General features: G+C 52.1%; 1 protein-coding gene across 1 annotated transcript in view; it reads right to left on the bottom strand.

Moving 5' to 3' along the window:
• Positions 1-17,018, bottom strand: part of LOC118219225 (signal peptide, CUB and EGF-like domain-containing protein 1) — a 71,863-nt gene that overhangs the window by 40,425 nt on the left and 14,420 nt on the right. Inside the window, exons 4-6 of the mRNA XM_035402227.1 lie at positions 6,930-7,064; positions 5,194-5,310; positions 62-151 (exon numbers count right to left, since the gene is read on the bottom strand). Of these exons, the coding sequence (XP_035258118.1) occupies positions 62-151; positions 5,194-5,310; positions 6,930-7,064 (342 nt within the window). The remainder of the gene's footprint in view (positions 1-61; positions 152-5,193; positions 5,311-6,929; positions 7,065-17,018) is intronic.

Below are 17,018 nucleotides of genomic sequence, written 5' to 3' on the forward strand. Positions count from 1 at the left end.
GGGGAAACAAGCACAAGCGCCATAGCAACACACAGGAAGAGGAAAAGAAAAGAAGTGTTACCCATGAGCAGCCGCCGTTTCACCCGCTTGTCCACATCAGCTAGTGACGTGGCATTGAACTCTGAGCTCTCAATTGCAGCCTCATCTCTCTCTAAAACACAAGTGACAGAGGGGGGACAAACATGGAGCAGTTGGTTAATGTGAAGCCCGCTTCTGCGCCCGCCCCGCCTGAGAATCAACTCTCTCTCTTGGCGTTTGTGCCAAAAAAAAAAAAAAAAAAAAAACCCCAAAAAGCCAAGAAGCAGGAAGCCGCCAAGAAGCCCCACAAAAATGATTAAATAAATAAAATTAAAAAATAAAACCCTGTTAGAGTGTTAATCCCACTGGTAACAATCCCAGAACAGTCTTTTTTTTTTAAATAAAAGAGGAAGGGGAAGGGAAGACTCTTTTAACTACAAATTTGTTTTTTTTCCCTGTTTCAAATCATGATTTTTTTTTGGAAGGGGGGGGGGTAGTGGGTTTGTTTGCTGCTGTTGTTTGCTGTGGCTGTTGTCGTGGTTGCAGATTCTGTCTTCCATATCAAACAGCCACATTACGACAATGAGTCCCTCACATCAGAAGGGGATGATGGGAAATGGTGTCCAAGACAAACTGCGTGAGTGTGGTTGGGAGGGGGGGGGGCAGGTGGACAGCGATGGGAAAGTAGGGAGGGAAAGGGAGATGGCGGTAAGCACCAAAAAATAAAAAACCTGCTACATCTAAAATCATGAGTCACAGAGAGAGAGACACACTAGGAGCTAAAAGGGGGAGGAGCTCAGTGACATCACAAGTAAACAAAAAAAAGTAGAAAAATGGAAATCTCAAAAGGTGAAATACAGTATAGGGGGGGGGTAAATGACAAAAGTAGGAAAACTAGATTGGGGCGGGGGAGGGAACTAATGAAAACAGGAAGGGCATGCAAACAGGAAGTGGGGAGTCTGGGGGCAGCGCTGGTTGCCTGTTTGTCTATGGAACACATCGCAACTGGCTTCCACATTCAAAACGCTGGGAAGGTTCCAGAAGGCGGGGCGGGGCGGGGCGGGGCGGGGAGCCACGGTTACCGTGACAAGCAGATGCGTGCAACTTAGCGGCGGCGTGAGGATGGTGATGGTCGATGGTGGACCAATCCTGAGGAGGTGGGGTGGGGGGGTGTGGGATTCGGGGAGCGGACCTCTGTCCAGTCTCTCTCTCTGAATGTGCACCTCGTAAGGAGGGGGAGACGAGGGGAGGCTGTGATCACACACGCCCCTTATTCCACGCATTCAGCCCTTTCCCTAAATGCGGTGGCGGGAACGGCGGCTTTGATGTACAAAGGCCCGCAGAGGAGGAGGAGGAGGAGGAGGAGGAGGAGGAGGAGGCCGCGGGCCCCTGAGGAAAGGGCCCTTTGGAAGACGAGACACTCGAAGGCCTCTTCAAAAGCAGCCCGAGCCTGGAGGCCCCCCCCCACCCCGGCCACTCAGACGGGGCCGCTAGGCTAGACAGTGTAGGAGGGGGATAGGACTTCCTGGAGAAGGTTCCGGAATGAATGGAAGACTCCTTTTTTAAGAGCTAAGATTGAGAAAGTGTGTGAGGGCTGAGATTTCAGCTTGGAGAGGGACAGGGTTGTGGGGTGTGTGTGTGTGGGGGGGAGGGGGGGGGGCAGAGTGTAAAGAGGAGAATTCTCAGGACTCTTCAAAAGAAACTAAAAGGAATCAGCCATTAAAAGGCCCTCCTTCAAGGGGCCAGCAAGGGAGCGGGTTTTAGGGAGCAAACAAAAAATGATCATAATTACATACATTTTTAGAAAAATTGTTTTTAAAAAAAGGGGAAAATTAATAATTATGCTACAGCTACAGTCATTAACAGAATAGTAACCGTAGTGATGGATGCATGTAAAACAGGAGTACAAGGGGGGAGGGGTTACTATTAAGGTATTTCAATTCTGGGTGGGAGTTGAGTTGGGTTGGGTTGGGGGTGGGGGGGTGGGGTAGGGGTAGAGAAAAAAAACAAAAACGAAAAAAAGAAAAAAGAAAATATCCAGGACAGGCTCCCCCATGCGACCAAATGTAAGGGCGGGGAATTAGTGAAGGAGAAAGAGGTGGGGAGACAGACAGGCGGACAGGAGGACAGAATGACAGGGGGGCGGAGCCGGCGGGTTAGAGAGGAGCATGCGGCTGGAATGGGACGCTATGCAGGGTGGGCGGAGCTGCAGGCAAGGGGGGGCGGGGTCAGGGGCGGGACTTCAGGGTGGGTGTGCGGCAGAATGGGCGGAACACTCATCTTGAGACAGGGCGGTCAAGGCTTTTTTTGATTTATTTATTTATAAGTAAGAATGAGAGCTTGATTCGCTACTTTTGGGTGAGTGGACGCAGGGGCGGGGCGTTCATTCAAAAAATTTGATTTGGTTTGGGGAGTTCTAGGTTCGATCAGGCTGCAATTGAGATGTTCGCTCTACTCAGGTCATTTTTTTTCCGAATATCTGAAATTTTAGTTGGGGGGTTGGTCGTGTTTTGCTTCTGTTTCACTTTCACATAATTGTAATTGTCGTTCTCTCATCCTAGCGTCAATGCTCAGACAAGACAGGCAATCAGGAACTATCACCAGAAAAGGAGAGAGGAGAGGAGCAGGGAGGGAGTCCACAGACAGAGGAGCGCTACAGAGCGGGGGAAGGCGAGGGGGGGAGGGGGGGGCGCGGGGGGGGAGGAGGAGGAGGAGGAGGAGGCCGCAGAGCAAGCACGGCTCTCCCTCACACAAACACAGGGACTCTTGTCTGATGAAGAGGTTGAGGAGAGGGGCTTCCCCCCTCCATTTAAACACTTTTTTTTTTTCTTTGAGATTTTCCTCTCCCCACCTTCCGTTAATGGAATCTTCTTCTCCGTGAAGCTGGAAAGGAAAAATTATCAAGGGGAAAAAAAAAACACCCACAGACCTAAATATTAACAATAATAAAAATATTAATAATAATAATGAGGCTGTGTGCGATGTATGGCTGAGCTTCTATCTCTCAGTAAACCACGTTTATTGTTGTCACACGCAGAAGAACACGGAAACTGAAGGCCCAGTTCTTCAACGCGGAAGCACGTCTTTCTTTCGTAGTGTTTCTGCAATAGTAACGTTCCAAGTAGCAAATGTAATGTTCCAAGTTGCAAATGTCTTTAAACTTTAAACCGCAAGATTCGAATTACATTCGCCAAACTCTAAACTGAGCTCCACGGTGTCTACATTGCCGTAAACTCAAAATCGTAACAAAAAAAAGACTGATACAGTAACCCTTCAACATTAAGGACAAATTTGAAGACGAGGTGTCAATATCGGTTCCTAAAGGGGTGGTGTGTGTACAGTCATTTTTGTGTCGCAGCTAGCTACACTCACTTAGCCTCGGCTTAAACCTACTGACCTTAGCTGGTCATTGACTTTTGATTGGCTGAACACACTGGCATTCATACAGCTCTCAGCCACTCACACACTGTTTTAAGAACATCGCTCTACGCATGATTTATGTCACCCTTCACAGCTGCTTATAACAGGGTTAAGTCACGTTAATGAAGCTGTTATTTTTTTTCATTGCAGGATTTAGGAATATATATGTATATATATATATAATGTTGTCATTCATCATCAGTATTCAGGTACAGTGGATATATCCGTAATTGTCCGGCCCGGAATGAATAAATGAATGCCAAGCTGGTTAAACAAGCTGAGATTGTCGTAAAATTAAGAGCAGAGGTTGGAGGAACTAGAAAAGACACACACAAGCCCTTCAGGGAAAGACTAGATACTCTTAATACAGGGATTCTCTAATCTCTCCCTCTAGGCCAGTAATGCTGCTGGTTTCCTTTTCTGCCTGGTAGCTCATTGATCGATTAAGCACACTGATTGGCCAGAGACTGAGCTAACTCACCTGGTGTCCCAGGTTTAAATCAGTCCCTGATTAGAGGGGAGGAATGAAAACCAACAGCACTGCTGTCCTCGAGGGCCAGATCTGAGTGTCCCTGCTCTGGCGTACGATACCTGTAGCGTCTGTCTATGTCCTGTTTAACCCTTTACATACCCTCACTTTCAAGAACAGAACATTCTCACGCTCGTACACACCAACACGCTCACACTATAAAAAATGGAAAAACCAAAAAAAAAACATCATCATAACTCACGGACGCACTGGACCTTGATTTTGCAACTTGGTGTGATAAACTTCATTTAGGGGGCTGGAGTGTTACTGGCGGGACCCTAAATCACAGAGTCTCTTGCGGGGGGGAAAAAAAAAACAAAAAAAAAAAACACCCAGAGCTGTGTTTGGCACAATCTGTCCCGTGCACCCAAACGCTGGATCAAAATCAAGAGGGGAAAACAAAGATCGCGGTCCAAGTCAAACACTGTGACTGGACTGAAGGCTGAGAGGGGGTGGGGGGGTGAGGGGGGGGGGAGGGGGGGGTGGGGACAGGACTTACCTGGAATCGTTCATTTGTCTTCCTTTCAAAAATCATTTCCTTCCTGGGCGCCTCTGCTCAGTTTCCACGGCGACCGAGCTGACTCGGTTGTTTTTCAGAGTCATGGGCACGTGGTGCCGTTTATTTCCCACGGAACAGTGCTTGGTATTTGGTTCCTTCCAGGTTTGTGAGAGGTGCAGAGTTCATCACAGCCTGAGCAGAGTATGTGTGTGTGTGTGGGCACATGTATGTGTGTGTGTCTTTGTGTTTCTGTGTGTGTGTGTGTGTGTGTGCATGCCCGTGGGCGTGAGTGGGTAGTGTCATGTGATGTACAGGCACCAGTAATATGCAGGTACACACCTTAACTCTGATTAAGAGATTGTGCCACACATGCCATTTAGTATTTCAGGGAGTCAGACTGGTTTCAGGGAGTTTACTTACTTACAGAAGTAAGGAAATTGGGCACGCTATACCTTTAAGATATCCTGGATGCAGAAAGTGCATGTGTTAAGTAGTGCTCCCTTACTTTCCCTCTCCCTCTCTTTCTCTCCCTATCTCTCTCTCTCTCTCTCTCTCTCTCTGGTTGCCGCTATTTGAAGAGGAGGCCAGGGGTGGGTGGGGGTTGATTCTTCTGGTAGAGCACACATCCCTTCAGTACTGGTGTGAATGTGTGTCCGTGTGTGACGACTGTCTGTCTGTCTGTCTGTCTGCGGGGGGGGTGGGTAGGGGGGGGGCGGAGGTGACTCACCGATGCAGGTCTTGCTGTCCGAGTGCAGGGCGTACTTCTGGTGGCAGCCGCACACGGGCCCCACTTCCGTGTCGTCGCAGGTGTGCTGGCAGCCTCCGTTTCCATAGTTACAAGTCACTGGCGACACATAGGCAACACGCAATGAGAAACGCGGGAGAGGAGCATGTTTGAGCGCTTCACAACACACACACACACGCACACACGCACACACGCACACACGCACACACGCACACACACACACACACACACACAGACACACACACATGCACACACACACACGCACAGACACACATACATGCACACACACATGCACACACACATGCACACACACACACACATGACCCGGTTGGGCTCCCCCCGGCGACGGGCGCCGAAGCGGCGACGCGCAGCGAGATGGCGGTAAGGCTTCGCCGCCGGGCCCCCGGTACGCGGACGCGCAGAGACGCGCGCGCTCACACGCACCCCACGCCGTCCGCACTCGACCCGACTTCACCCTTTTAACTTTAACACGCTTCCCCGAGACCTCTCAGACAGACACGCTGAACGTCTGCAGGGAGGGGTGTTTAATCTGGGGGGGGCCAGCTCATCCCCTACACAAGCACGAACTTAAAAAGACTTACAAAAGAGAAAAATTCAACAACTCCTGTACAGCACAATTAGTATCAATCCACGGGTAATCCAACAAGGCCTCTGCAGCGCTATTACCGCCGCTCCACATCGAATCCAATAACCCTGTCCGTTAGTTCACTTCTAGAGAGAGACTTTAAACAAGCAGGGGATTTCACAACGTCTTACACCCGCTCCGAGGAACACAGTGTAACTGCCAAACAGAGTGTAGCTAATAAAAAACGTGCTTTCTTCTCGAAATTCCGCTGGAACTCTGCTTTGCTTGAAACAACAGAGAACTAACGTACAAGCCCCACTATCCACCCCCAACCCCCAAAACCTCCACCCCTTCCCCCCAAAAAATTTATGTCTTCAATAAATTCTGTACTTCACACAAATGGACCAAGATCAACATCGACGATCAAATGCAACCATGTTCCGTTTTAAAATATTACCCTCCGTTATTCATACTCCGGATCACATTTTTAACCACAGCGCACCTGTCTCCAAGAACAGACTGCAAGCAGCCCACACCTCAGAATCACAACAGCGATCACCATTTAATCACGTAGGGCGGCAGTGTAGTACAATGGGCAAGGAGCTGCACTTGTAACCCAAAGGTCACAGGTTCGATTCCCGGGGTTAGACACTACCGTTGTACCCATGAGCAAGGTACTTATAATCTGCATTGCTTCAGTATAAATCCAGCTGTATAAATGGATGCAGAAGTTGTGTAAGTCGCTCTGGATAAAATGCGGTCAGCCAAATGCTGGTAATGTATCATGCATTCTGTTCTACACTGCAGCCAGGTAAGAGGGGTGCGCTACGTGCAGTTTGCTGAACCTGGACCAGCAGGGGGGAGGAGGTCGCCCGCGGGCGCGGAGTCGAATCAGAAGCCGCGCGGTAACTCACCCCCCCCCCCCCGACTCAGGTGCGTAAGTTCAGTGGGTGTGTCTCCAGCCGTGCCAGGTCTGTGTGATCGTGCTGTCGGTCACCCGTGAGTAATGGGGCTTTGGTGCTTCGTTCTGTTCCTTACAGGGGAGCCGGGCCTTCTGTTATCTCCACGGGCAACTGGGAGGATTTTCACCCCCCCTCCACCCCCCCCCCCCCCCTTCCCAGAGGATACGTACGGGTGCAGTCTCTCTGGTTCTTGGCCAGCTCGAACCCGGGCCTGCACTCGCAGGCCACGCCCCCTTTGGGCGTCTCCCGGCAGATGTGGGCGCAGCCGTGGTCCTTGTTCATGCAGTTCATCCCCTCTGCGGAGAGAGAGAGAGAGAGAGAGAGGCGGACAGACATTGGTCATAAATAAGAGAGAAGGGGGAGAGAGACAGAGAGAAATAGACAGAAAGAGATTGAGAGACAGTGACAGAGAGAGACAGACAGAGTCACAGAGTGAAATAGAGGGAAAGAGAGAACGATAGAGTGGAATAGAGACAGACAGAAACATACAGAGAGAGAGAAAAGGTGAGAGGCAATAGAGCAGCACATTCCACACGCGTGTGCTCATTGGTGGTGTGGTGTGGAGTGGGTGCCCGGCTGCTTCCCAAACCTGGCAGCCCCGCCGCCGCCACCGCCCCCTTAACCAGGGACACCCCGGCGCCTCCCAAACAATCCGACCGCGCAGACCGGCCAACGTCCCGCCCCTTCACGCCGTGCCCGCGGCGGGACGCCCCGCGTGGAAGGGGTCCGGTAAAGGGTGTAAATAACGGTTTGACACAGCGCCGCCGAGCGCACCCGGCTGGGGGGGGGTGGCGGGGCTCGGGCGGTGGGGCAGGATGGCGGGACGGCGGGATGGGAACGGAGCGGAGCCTCAAAGCACCCTAATTTACAGCAGAGAGAGGGGCGACATCGCCAGGTCCCCCCATTACAAACACACCCCACGTCCATGGAGCACCGCTCTGCTTTTATGAGCACGTAAATTAGCTTAACATTCCTGCCACAGTCCCCCCCCCCCACACACACACACACTACACACACTCACACACTCACCATACACACACACACTCACTCACCACTCACACTACACACACGCACATCCTCTACACACACACACACCATGCAGACACACCAACACACACAAAGAAACAAAGACAAAGAAACACACACACATTCATGTACGCACACACACACACACACAGCCTCACTCCATGTGTGCACAAACATAGGCACACACAAGCGTGCATGCACACAGACACGGGCGCACACACACACACATCCAGACTGGCACACAAAGTCCAAAACAAGCCACTATGTTGTAACTTCTACTATAATCACAGTGGATGAGCCCATTTGCCCCGCCCCCATCTTTCTAATGCACTTAGTCATCCATCAGCAGGTGATTCAGAGAAGAGGCGCATAATAATAAAAACAAATTTCCAGAACATCCTTTTGCAACTGACTACATTACCGATGGAGATTATGACTTCCTGCTATCATCACACAGGAACACACACACACACACACACGTACACTCACAGAAACGCACACACACACTCTCACATACTCTCACACACACAAGCGCGTGCACACAAGCATGTGCACACATGCACACAAGCTCGCTCACACACGCACACTCACACACACACACACTCTCTCACACACACACACACACACTCACACACTTACACACACACACACACACACACTCACACACAGCCTCGCTCCCTCCTCCAGGAGAATTCCTAATGAGACTCCGGGCCAGGATCCTTTCAGCGCTCTCCCTTTTGAGCCGACCCTTGAAAGCCGCTCGCCGCCGAGCCTCCCGGTTCAGTCACAATGCGCCGCGAGGGGAGTAACTGTCTCTCAGCCTGGGCGGATTAATGGGCCCTGCTCTGCTTTACGGGCCTGTTTGTGCGCTTAACAGACTGAGAACAAACGCGCCGCTGCTCGCCGCTCGGAAAGAGCCCGCGTTTAAATACCTATTTTAACATAGCAGAGTTAATGAAGGCCCCACATACACACTTAGCCAAAAAGTTTTTTTTTTTTCTCCAAAGATTGAAAGACATTTTATGCCGAGATAAATCGCCATTCCTCGTTCGGTCAGAAAGATCGTTTCAAAGCCGCTAAGGTTGATGATGATGATGATGATGAAAACTGCATCAGCTCAACTGTACAAGCAGATGCTGAGCTGATGCAGTTGACTGACTGGCAGCTGATAAAAAATGTATTAAAACCAGAACAGCTTCTGCCAATCCAGTCTCTTTTCCTCAATGACAAACCTGCAAAACTGACAAAAATCCAGTCTCAATTCCATTCCCAATTCGTCTCCCAATTCCGCTCCCAGTCTGAGGAATGAAGACTTTCCAGCTCCTGGAAATCAACGGCTAACCCAGAACCCCAGAAGAAACGCTTCCTTTCGCAAAGTCAACAAATGCATCTGAAATGAACAAGCAGGTTGATTAAGTCCAAAGGAAAAGAGTTAAAAGAAAGGGAGAAAAATAGCCGTTGAATTTCAAACCGAGCCCCCGAAAATTTAAACCACTAATGGCTCTGTCAGGCCGGCAAAGGAAATCGATCCCGCTGATTATTTCTCCTCTTAGGAGTGCTTAGCAAGTGAAGGTGCCTGACAGAAGAGTCAGTGCAGGGGCTTAAAGGCAGGAGCAGGGCTCAGAGAGAGACAGGCCTTCATACCGGCCTGTGATTCTCACACGGCGGACGGACTGCCGGCTGTACAGGACAGGGCACGACGGATTTAAGGAGAGACACGTTCGCCCGCGTAAGGGTGGCTGGCAGGGGTCGATCGGCACCGGTGTAAATTTAGGGGCGGGGGTGACCTGCGGAGCGTTCCACCCCACTCCCCCCCCCCCCCCCTCCTCCTCTCCACCTTCTGATGTGGGACTGAAGCCGGTCGCCTGATTCACACAGAGGAGCGCGCTAATAACTTTAATATTTGTGTGCTTTCAAATCTCCATTAGGGGCGGGAAAAAACCCCCCGGTGTGGGGAATCCTGCCCCAGCGCTACGTAGGGCCAGAGATACCATCGGGGTCCTGGAAAGTTAAACAGATCTTTAAAAAAAAAAAATGTTATTTCCAACCGGCGAGGAAGAACTACGCAGAGCGCGTCGTCGAGGAGATTAAACGGCGGGATTGGCGGTGAGAACGTGGGGCCGACAGGGCAGGGACGCTGAGAGCCTTCAGCGGGGAAAGATGGCGCTGCTGCAACACGCACTCCGCCGTGGCGACGGCAGTAACAGACAGCGCTCCGCACTGCACACCAGAAATGAGTTTATTAGTTACAGTTACCGTAGCAGCCCCAGAGCCATGCTTTCCACACGGCCTCCTGTGCGGACTGTTTCACTAAAAATTGGGGGGGGGGGGGGGGGGCGCCATGTTTACACCTCAGAGGCGCTCTCTCTCCCGCCCCCATAAAGCATTCTCCCGCAAAGGCCCGTTGCCGGGGCGACGCCATCAAAAACACCGGTTTCGGCCTTTTTTTTTTCGGGCATCCTCTTCCCCCCTGGACCCACTCGAGGGACACAGGCCAGCTTTTTCCCCTCCCGCTCTTCTGCAGTGAATGTGCGGGCAGAACAATGCGTCTTTCTGCCCCGGGCCGCGGCGCGGGGGCCCGCCACTCACCTCATTAAGGAGCGATGGTGTGGGAGGGGACCCTGCAGAGCCCATTAGTGACAAAGCCCCCCCCATCCCAGCAAGTAATTACAGCTGAGTACGAAGGGAGGAAGCCTGGCTCTCATTCCTCACCAGGAATTTGATGGTAAAACAAACATTTAAGCAGCGACCCGCTCTTTCAGAAACCTCTCCTGAGCGGGACAGGGGAGCACTTGGGGGCGGGGGGGGGGGGGGGGGGGGGGGGGCACACAAAGTCTTCAAAGGTAGACCGTCACTCTTACGTCCCTGGACCCCGTTCCCTCGCCCCCGTCCCCCCGTCCCCTCCTAAGAAGAGCATCTGAATGGGGGGGGGGTCTTCCTCGTCAGAACGAACCAGATGCAACCGCCGCTCGGTACTCTGGGAAAGGCGGCGAGCATGCCTTTTAGAGCAGATCTCACGACTCAGCGCGCAGCGTGTATCATCGCTTGTCCTCGTGATTTCATAAACACAGCAAAGGGGGGGGGGGGGGGGGGCACAGGGCTGCAGCTCTTTGCTGACATGTCAAACATCTGCAAGGGGGGGGAGGGGTCATGTGATGGGTCCTAACCCTTCACGTCAAGGCCCACTGGCCGGGAGAACAAGAGGCGCACTGAGTAAAAAGTGCTGAAGTGTCTGTAAACTTTGGCCGCGAGGCCTACAAAGATTCGAGAAGCATTTTCTTTGGAGATGTGCCACGGGTTCTGAAATTGGCTTGTCGGGTTTGTTTTTTTTTTCTCCTGTGAGCACGCGCGCACACACACACACACACACACACGCTCATGCACACGCGCACACACACACACACACACACACACATAGGGAGGGCATTAAGCTTAAAATAATGGTCAAAAAATGAGCGAATTTCATCTTCTGCTCCTGCTGGTATTTTGACTGTAGAGGTCAGCAGGTACAGAGCTACTGAACCATTTTCTCAGGAAATACCATAGAGCTTAGACAAGTCACAAGCTTGAGTCCCTTGGAGGACTCATCGTTTTCTCAGTAAATACCACAGAGTGTAGATAAGGCACGAGCTTGGGTCCTCCTGGAGGACTCATCATATTGTCAGCAATTAACATAGAGTGTAGATAAGACACAAGCTTGGGTCCTCATGGAGGACTCATAATTTTATCAGTAAATACCACAGAGTGTAGATAAGGCATGAGCTTGGGTCCTCCTGGAGGACTCATTGTTTTCTCAGTAAATACCATAGAGTGTAGATAAGGCACAAGCTTGAGTCTTCCCGGAGGACTCATCAATTTTTCAGTAAATACCACAGAGTGTAGATAAGGCACGAGCTTGGGTCCTCCTGGAGGACTCATCATTTTCTCAGCAATTAGGCTGGAGCTTGGACCGATCCAAGCATATCACAACACTGTCATTATTGCCTGCCTTTCCAAACAATGTCGAGCCCGGTTAAGGTTCAGGCAGAAGTGATATATCTGGTCCCTCTCGTCTCTTTGAGCTGGGGGGGGGGGGGGGGGGGTGAGGGATGGGGTGACAGCGGGGGATTTTGGGGGGTGGAAGATGGGGGGGGGGGAGGATGCTGTTGCTGTGCTGTGGCTGTTGTTGGTGTATTGTTGCTGTGCTGTTGTTGTTGTGGCTGTTGCTGTGTTGTTGCTGTGTTGTTGCTGTTGCTGTCATTGTTGTGTTGCTGCTGTGCTTTCGTTGCTGTACAGCTGCTGTGCTGTTGCTGTGCTGTTCTGAATTGCTGCTAGGCTGTGCTTCGTAGCATGCTAACTGCTCTGGCTATCTCTGTGGCCAGGTTAAATGAAAGGCTGTGTTTTTTCCCCGGTGTGTTCACAGCAGTTTAACTGGCGACTCCCAGTGTAAACGCGCCTGCCGTACACCCAGCATTAAAAATGACCCTTCAGACATGCCATCGCCCAGGCCCCCTCCAAACACCCTAATGCACTATCAAAAGGAAGAGCTCCAAGGCCTAATGTGCGTTAAACAGCAATTACACCCCCTCCCCATTCTTCAGAGGGTTTCTAATGTACCCAAAGCCACTGATGGATAAAACAGGCTCCTCTCTTGCCCCCACCCCTCCACCCCCCACTTCATAACAGATACAGTTTCTAATGTCTGCTAAATATAGAAGAGACAAAACACATTACGTTTGATTAGCTTCACTTAAAACTTCAACTGTAAACCTTGACTTTGTCTCTGTGCTGAAAACATCCACACAGTCATCCCCGTGGAGAACACATAATGAAGTCTCTCCCTGCAGCTGACAAATGCACCCCTGGCCACACCCCATTCACAGAGTTCTGCCCTGCCAGAGGGGTGTGCAGCCTCTGAAAACAGGCACAGCGAGACAACAGTTAAAATGCTCATTGTGTCAACGGGAACCTTCACATAGACTATAACGGTTTTACAGAGACCAACGGTCACACAAATTAGCCTTTGATTCCGGTTTCGGCGTCAGTTCTTATCGGTCCATTTCTTTCGGAAAAAAGAAGAACCCATGGGGGATATTTAGGGGAGATTTGAGGGGGGAGGGAAGCGGGAGTTAGGCAGCGGAGGAGGAGACACAGAGGGAATCCCGAGGAGGCTCAGCGAAGGGCGCTCCCCCTGCTCACGCTCGGGTTAAAACCCAGCCAGCCGATTGGCTGCAGAAACTGGAGCCGTGTTATCACAAACCCGCCTCACCCGGGGTAATATTGACCAAGCGGCCGGCTGGTTATTACTCCAAACAGCACAGCCGGCCTGGGGAAGCCTGGGACACAAAGCACCTTCTGTCAGGGAGAGAGGAGGAGAGGAGAGAGAGAGAGAAGAGAGGAGAGAGAGAAGAGAGAGAAGAGGACAGAGAGGAGATGAGTAAAAAAGGAGGAGAGGAGAATGAGAAGAGCTGGAAAGAGAGGAGGACAAAAGAAGAGAGCAGAGGACAGGAGAGAGGAGGAGAAAAGAGGAGAGGAGAGAAGAGAGAAGGTGTGAGCAGCTTGTGGTCTGACAGGTGTAATCCTAGGCGTCTCTGGTTACCCGGAGAGATGGGCACTGGAGAGGCATCTCCATGGGGGATTGGCCACCTTTGGGGGGGGGCGCAGTGGACCCAGAGCTCTGATGCGTGGTGATTGGTAGACGGAATGCCAACCAGTCCACAGCCTCCCTCAGTCAACTTCAGTACAGCATCACCATCAACCTGCCCAGTCTGCTCCCTACACACCCACCCCTCTCTCCTTCCCTCTCTCAGGCAAACACCATTTTAATTGAACTCCCTCTTTTTCTCACTCTCTCCCTCTCTCTCTCTCTCTCTCTCTCCCTCTGCTTGGATAGATCTACATGCTATAGGTACTAAGCCATGAATTTCAATGAGGGCTTTTCTTCAACGGACTGCATTGATGTCCTTCTCTCGAGAGCCCCTCTTACAACAACCCACCCATCCTTCTCTTCAAACACGCACACACACACACACACACGCACACAGATTCCTCCGCAAGCACATACACTCACACAGACAAGAACACACAGATTCCTCTGCAAACACACACACACACACACACACACACACACACACACTTTCTCCGTCCCTCTCATTTTCTTTCTCGCTCTCATTCTCACTCTCCCACTCTCCCACTCTCCCTCTCTCTCTCTGCCCCTATAGGAGACAGTGTTCCATAGTCCAGCCCGCAGTGGAAAGGGCCAATGAGGTGGTCTTAACCCATTCCCTTCCTCACTCTCCGTTTGGGGGGAAAAAAAGACTCTCCACCAGCGAGATTCACACGTTCCCTGCTCATGCCTTCAGTCCCTATTCCCCAGCCAGAACAGCCACCTTGCTGATGTCATAATTTGGGGACAGTGGGAATGGGGGGGGGTTAGGGTTAGGGGGGGGGGGGCAAGTCAGTGCCCTTTCACTTTAGCTGCCCCCCCCCCCCCCCCCCCATGCTTTTGTTACGGGGCAAAGTTAGGAAAGGGAGAGCCGGGGCAGGAGGAAAGAGTCTTAAATAAGTTTGGGCCCGAGGTTTTTTTTTTCTTTACAAAGCACAGCTGTAAGTGCCGGAGAAAGGTTAAGAGAGACATCGGTAATACCAGCATCCATTTCAACTTCCAACTCCAAGAAAAGCATCAAGGATCACTTTATATTTTTAAAAAGAGCCACGTGATTGATTCGGCCCTCACTGAGGTCTGTGGCATGTGTGCACGTGTGTGTGTGTGTGTGTGTGTGTGTGTCTGAGTGAGTGAGTGTGTGTGTGTGTCTGAGTGAGTGAGTGTGTGCGTGTGTGTGTGTGTGTGTGCACGTGAGTGTGTGTGTGTGTGAGAGAGAGAGAGAGAGATAGAGAGTGTGTTTTATTCTCTCTGTGCCGTGAGGTGCACCGGTCTGTTTGCAGTGGTTTGCAGGTTTATCTGTTGGGCAGGTGGGGGGGGGGGGGGTCCTTCAGGGGGGAACCCCCACTCTCTCACACATGTAAAACATTTAGACTTGCCAGCGTCAAACCGCCCTGAAAATACCGCGAAAAAAACGTCGAAGGAGAACGAGGCGGAGGAGCGGCGGCGCGTATAAATCAGTCCTCCCAGCAAACAACCACAGAATCTGTTACCCCTAGAGCGACCGGAGTGCTCGCGGCCAAACCGGCCTGGCTTCCGTTCAAAGCCTTTTCTCGCTATTAAAATATATATGTTTATATCTGAACGGGAGTATTTATAAACCGAGGGAAAATTTAGGACCTGCAGGCAGGATACTGGAGGAAGCTTTTTTCTTCTGTTTGTTTTTTTGAGTTGTAGGTGGTGTCCATTTGCCAGGTTGCCTTCAGCTGATGTGCTTCTGTGTGCGTCTCTCCTGGAGGGTGGGGGCGGGGGGGTGGTTCAGCTCAACACAGCACCCCAGAGGTCAGACGGAGGTTAACGGTCAAGCCCTAACGACGTGCCGCTAAGAAATTCGGAGGCTAGCCGCCAGCTTTGGGATGCTACCTCTGTCCTACGACGGGGAAAGTGTGATTGATTGAATCCCAGGTTCCCCGTCGTAGGACAGAGGTAGCATCCTGGCTCACAAGCGAATGCTACGCGCAGCCTCGTATCAATGCAAGCAAATCAGGCCGAACGTTCGAGGGGAAACAAAACTATCACTGCATTGATCCAAATCAAATGATTAAAAAATACAATGTTCCTAACAAATTATTTCTCTTAGTCTGTCGAATCAAGACTCAAGTCATCAGGAACGTAAGAAAACAGGACCCAGGCAGCATATCCAGCTAACGCACAGCCTCCCACACTGTTGCTGCCGTGTAGCGGTGACGCTAAAACACTGACCAGACATTCCGGTGACATTGTGAGGACCTTCCTGTGAGAGCTGGGTCGGGGGAACAGGAGTCAGACACAAAGCACAGCGACACACACACACACACACACAAAGCACAGCGACACACACACACACACACACACCTCCTGTGCTCTCCCACACCGTTTAACCGCGACCCCTGACCCCTGACCCCTGAACCCCCTTGCCCCGGTGGGATCCGTCCGACGCACCAGGATGTTTGCGGCCGGGTTTAAACCGCGAAGCAAACAAACGGCGGACGCTAAAACGTGTGAAAAAAGTGCGGGGGGGGGGGGACGTCGCTCAGGCCACCCCCTGTGGGTCCTTCAGACTAACCCCGAGCTGTACTGAAGTTTCAGAGCATCCCACACCGAACATGCTGCAGTACTGTCCTAGACCACGCCCCCTGATGAATATTCGCCAGGTGCATCGAGTCATTGGCCAGTGGCTGCTTTCAGTGTAAGCATGGAAAGTACCCGACAACTGCTCCAGCGCGCTTTAAAGGTGATCGCACAGGTCAACATCACCGTGACGTCACTGAGGACAGAGGCATGCTGGGCCTGCCCAGTCCTCCGCGCACAGAGTCCCGTTCTAAGAGTGAGAAGGGCAGGGTGAGCCCGTCCCGAGCCCCACAGCGTCCGGCCTGAAGGGCAGCCGTGGCAACGCCTGCCGGCCTCCGAATTTTTTCCGCCCGGTGTTTGTTTGAACGGAGAATTCCTGCTCTGCCGGCGTTTGAAGTGCGTGAGTACCGCCTCGTTCACCCCCCCCATCTCCCCCCCCCCCCCGCGCCCCCCTTCCCGAACGTTTCCTCTCGGGCGGAACTCCAAATAAACACGCTCCCCCCTTCTCCTGCCCGAGCGCTGAGCCGCGATGGCTAACGCTGTTTGTTTTCCAGCCTCTCCGCCTGATCCGAGCGCTAGCGTCGGCGTCCACCTTAACGCGTGCCGGGCGAGGGGGGGCCGGGGGGCTGGCTTTCGTCAGGGCGACCCGTCGGCTGACTCTAACCAGGCTCGCTCAGGCAGGGGGCGAGAGGCGCTGTTTCACGGTCGCCGTTCGCGCTGCCCGGAGACGCGCCGCTCCCATGGTTACCGCCGCGGCTACAGCACAACCGTCAGGCAGCGAGCCTGCAGCTTCCGCAGTTGGGTTTCTTCATTACGGACAGCTATAAATCTGCGCCCGGACCACTCAATCTCCCGCTTGAGCGGCCCAAGGCCCAGAGCGTGTGACACGCGGGCGAGAGAGTCCAGCCAAGGTGTTATTAATACAGGCCTTGAAATGAAAAAAATGATTGATTAATACAGCCATGCGCGGCTTCTTTTACCACAAGGATGCTGGTGCAATCAGGGTACGACCCAAAACGAAGGCGTGATGCCTTCAAAATGT

Source organism: Anguilla anguilla, chromosome 19 (assembly GCF_013347855.1).
Source record: "Anguilla anguilla isolate fAngAng1 chromosome 19, fAngAng1.pri, whole genome shotgun sequence".
NCBI lineage: Eukaryota > Metazoa > Chordata > Actinopteri > Anguilliformes > Anguillidae > Anguilla > Anguilla anguilla.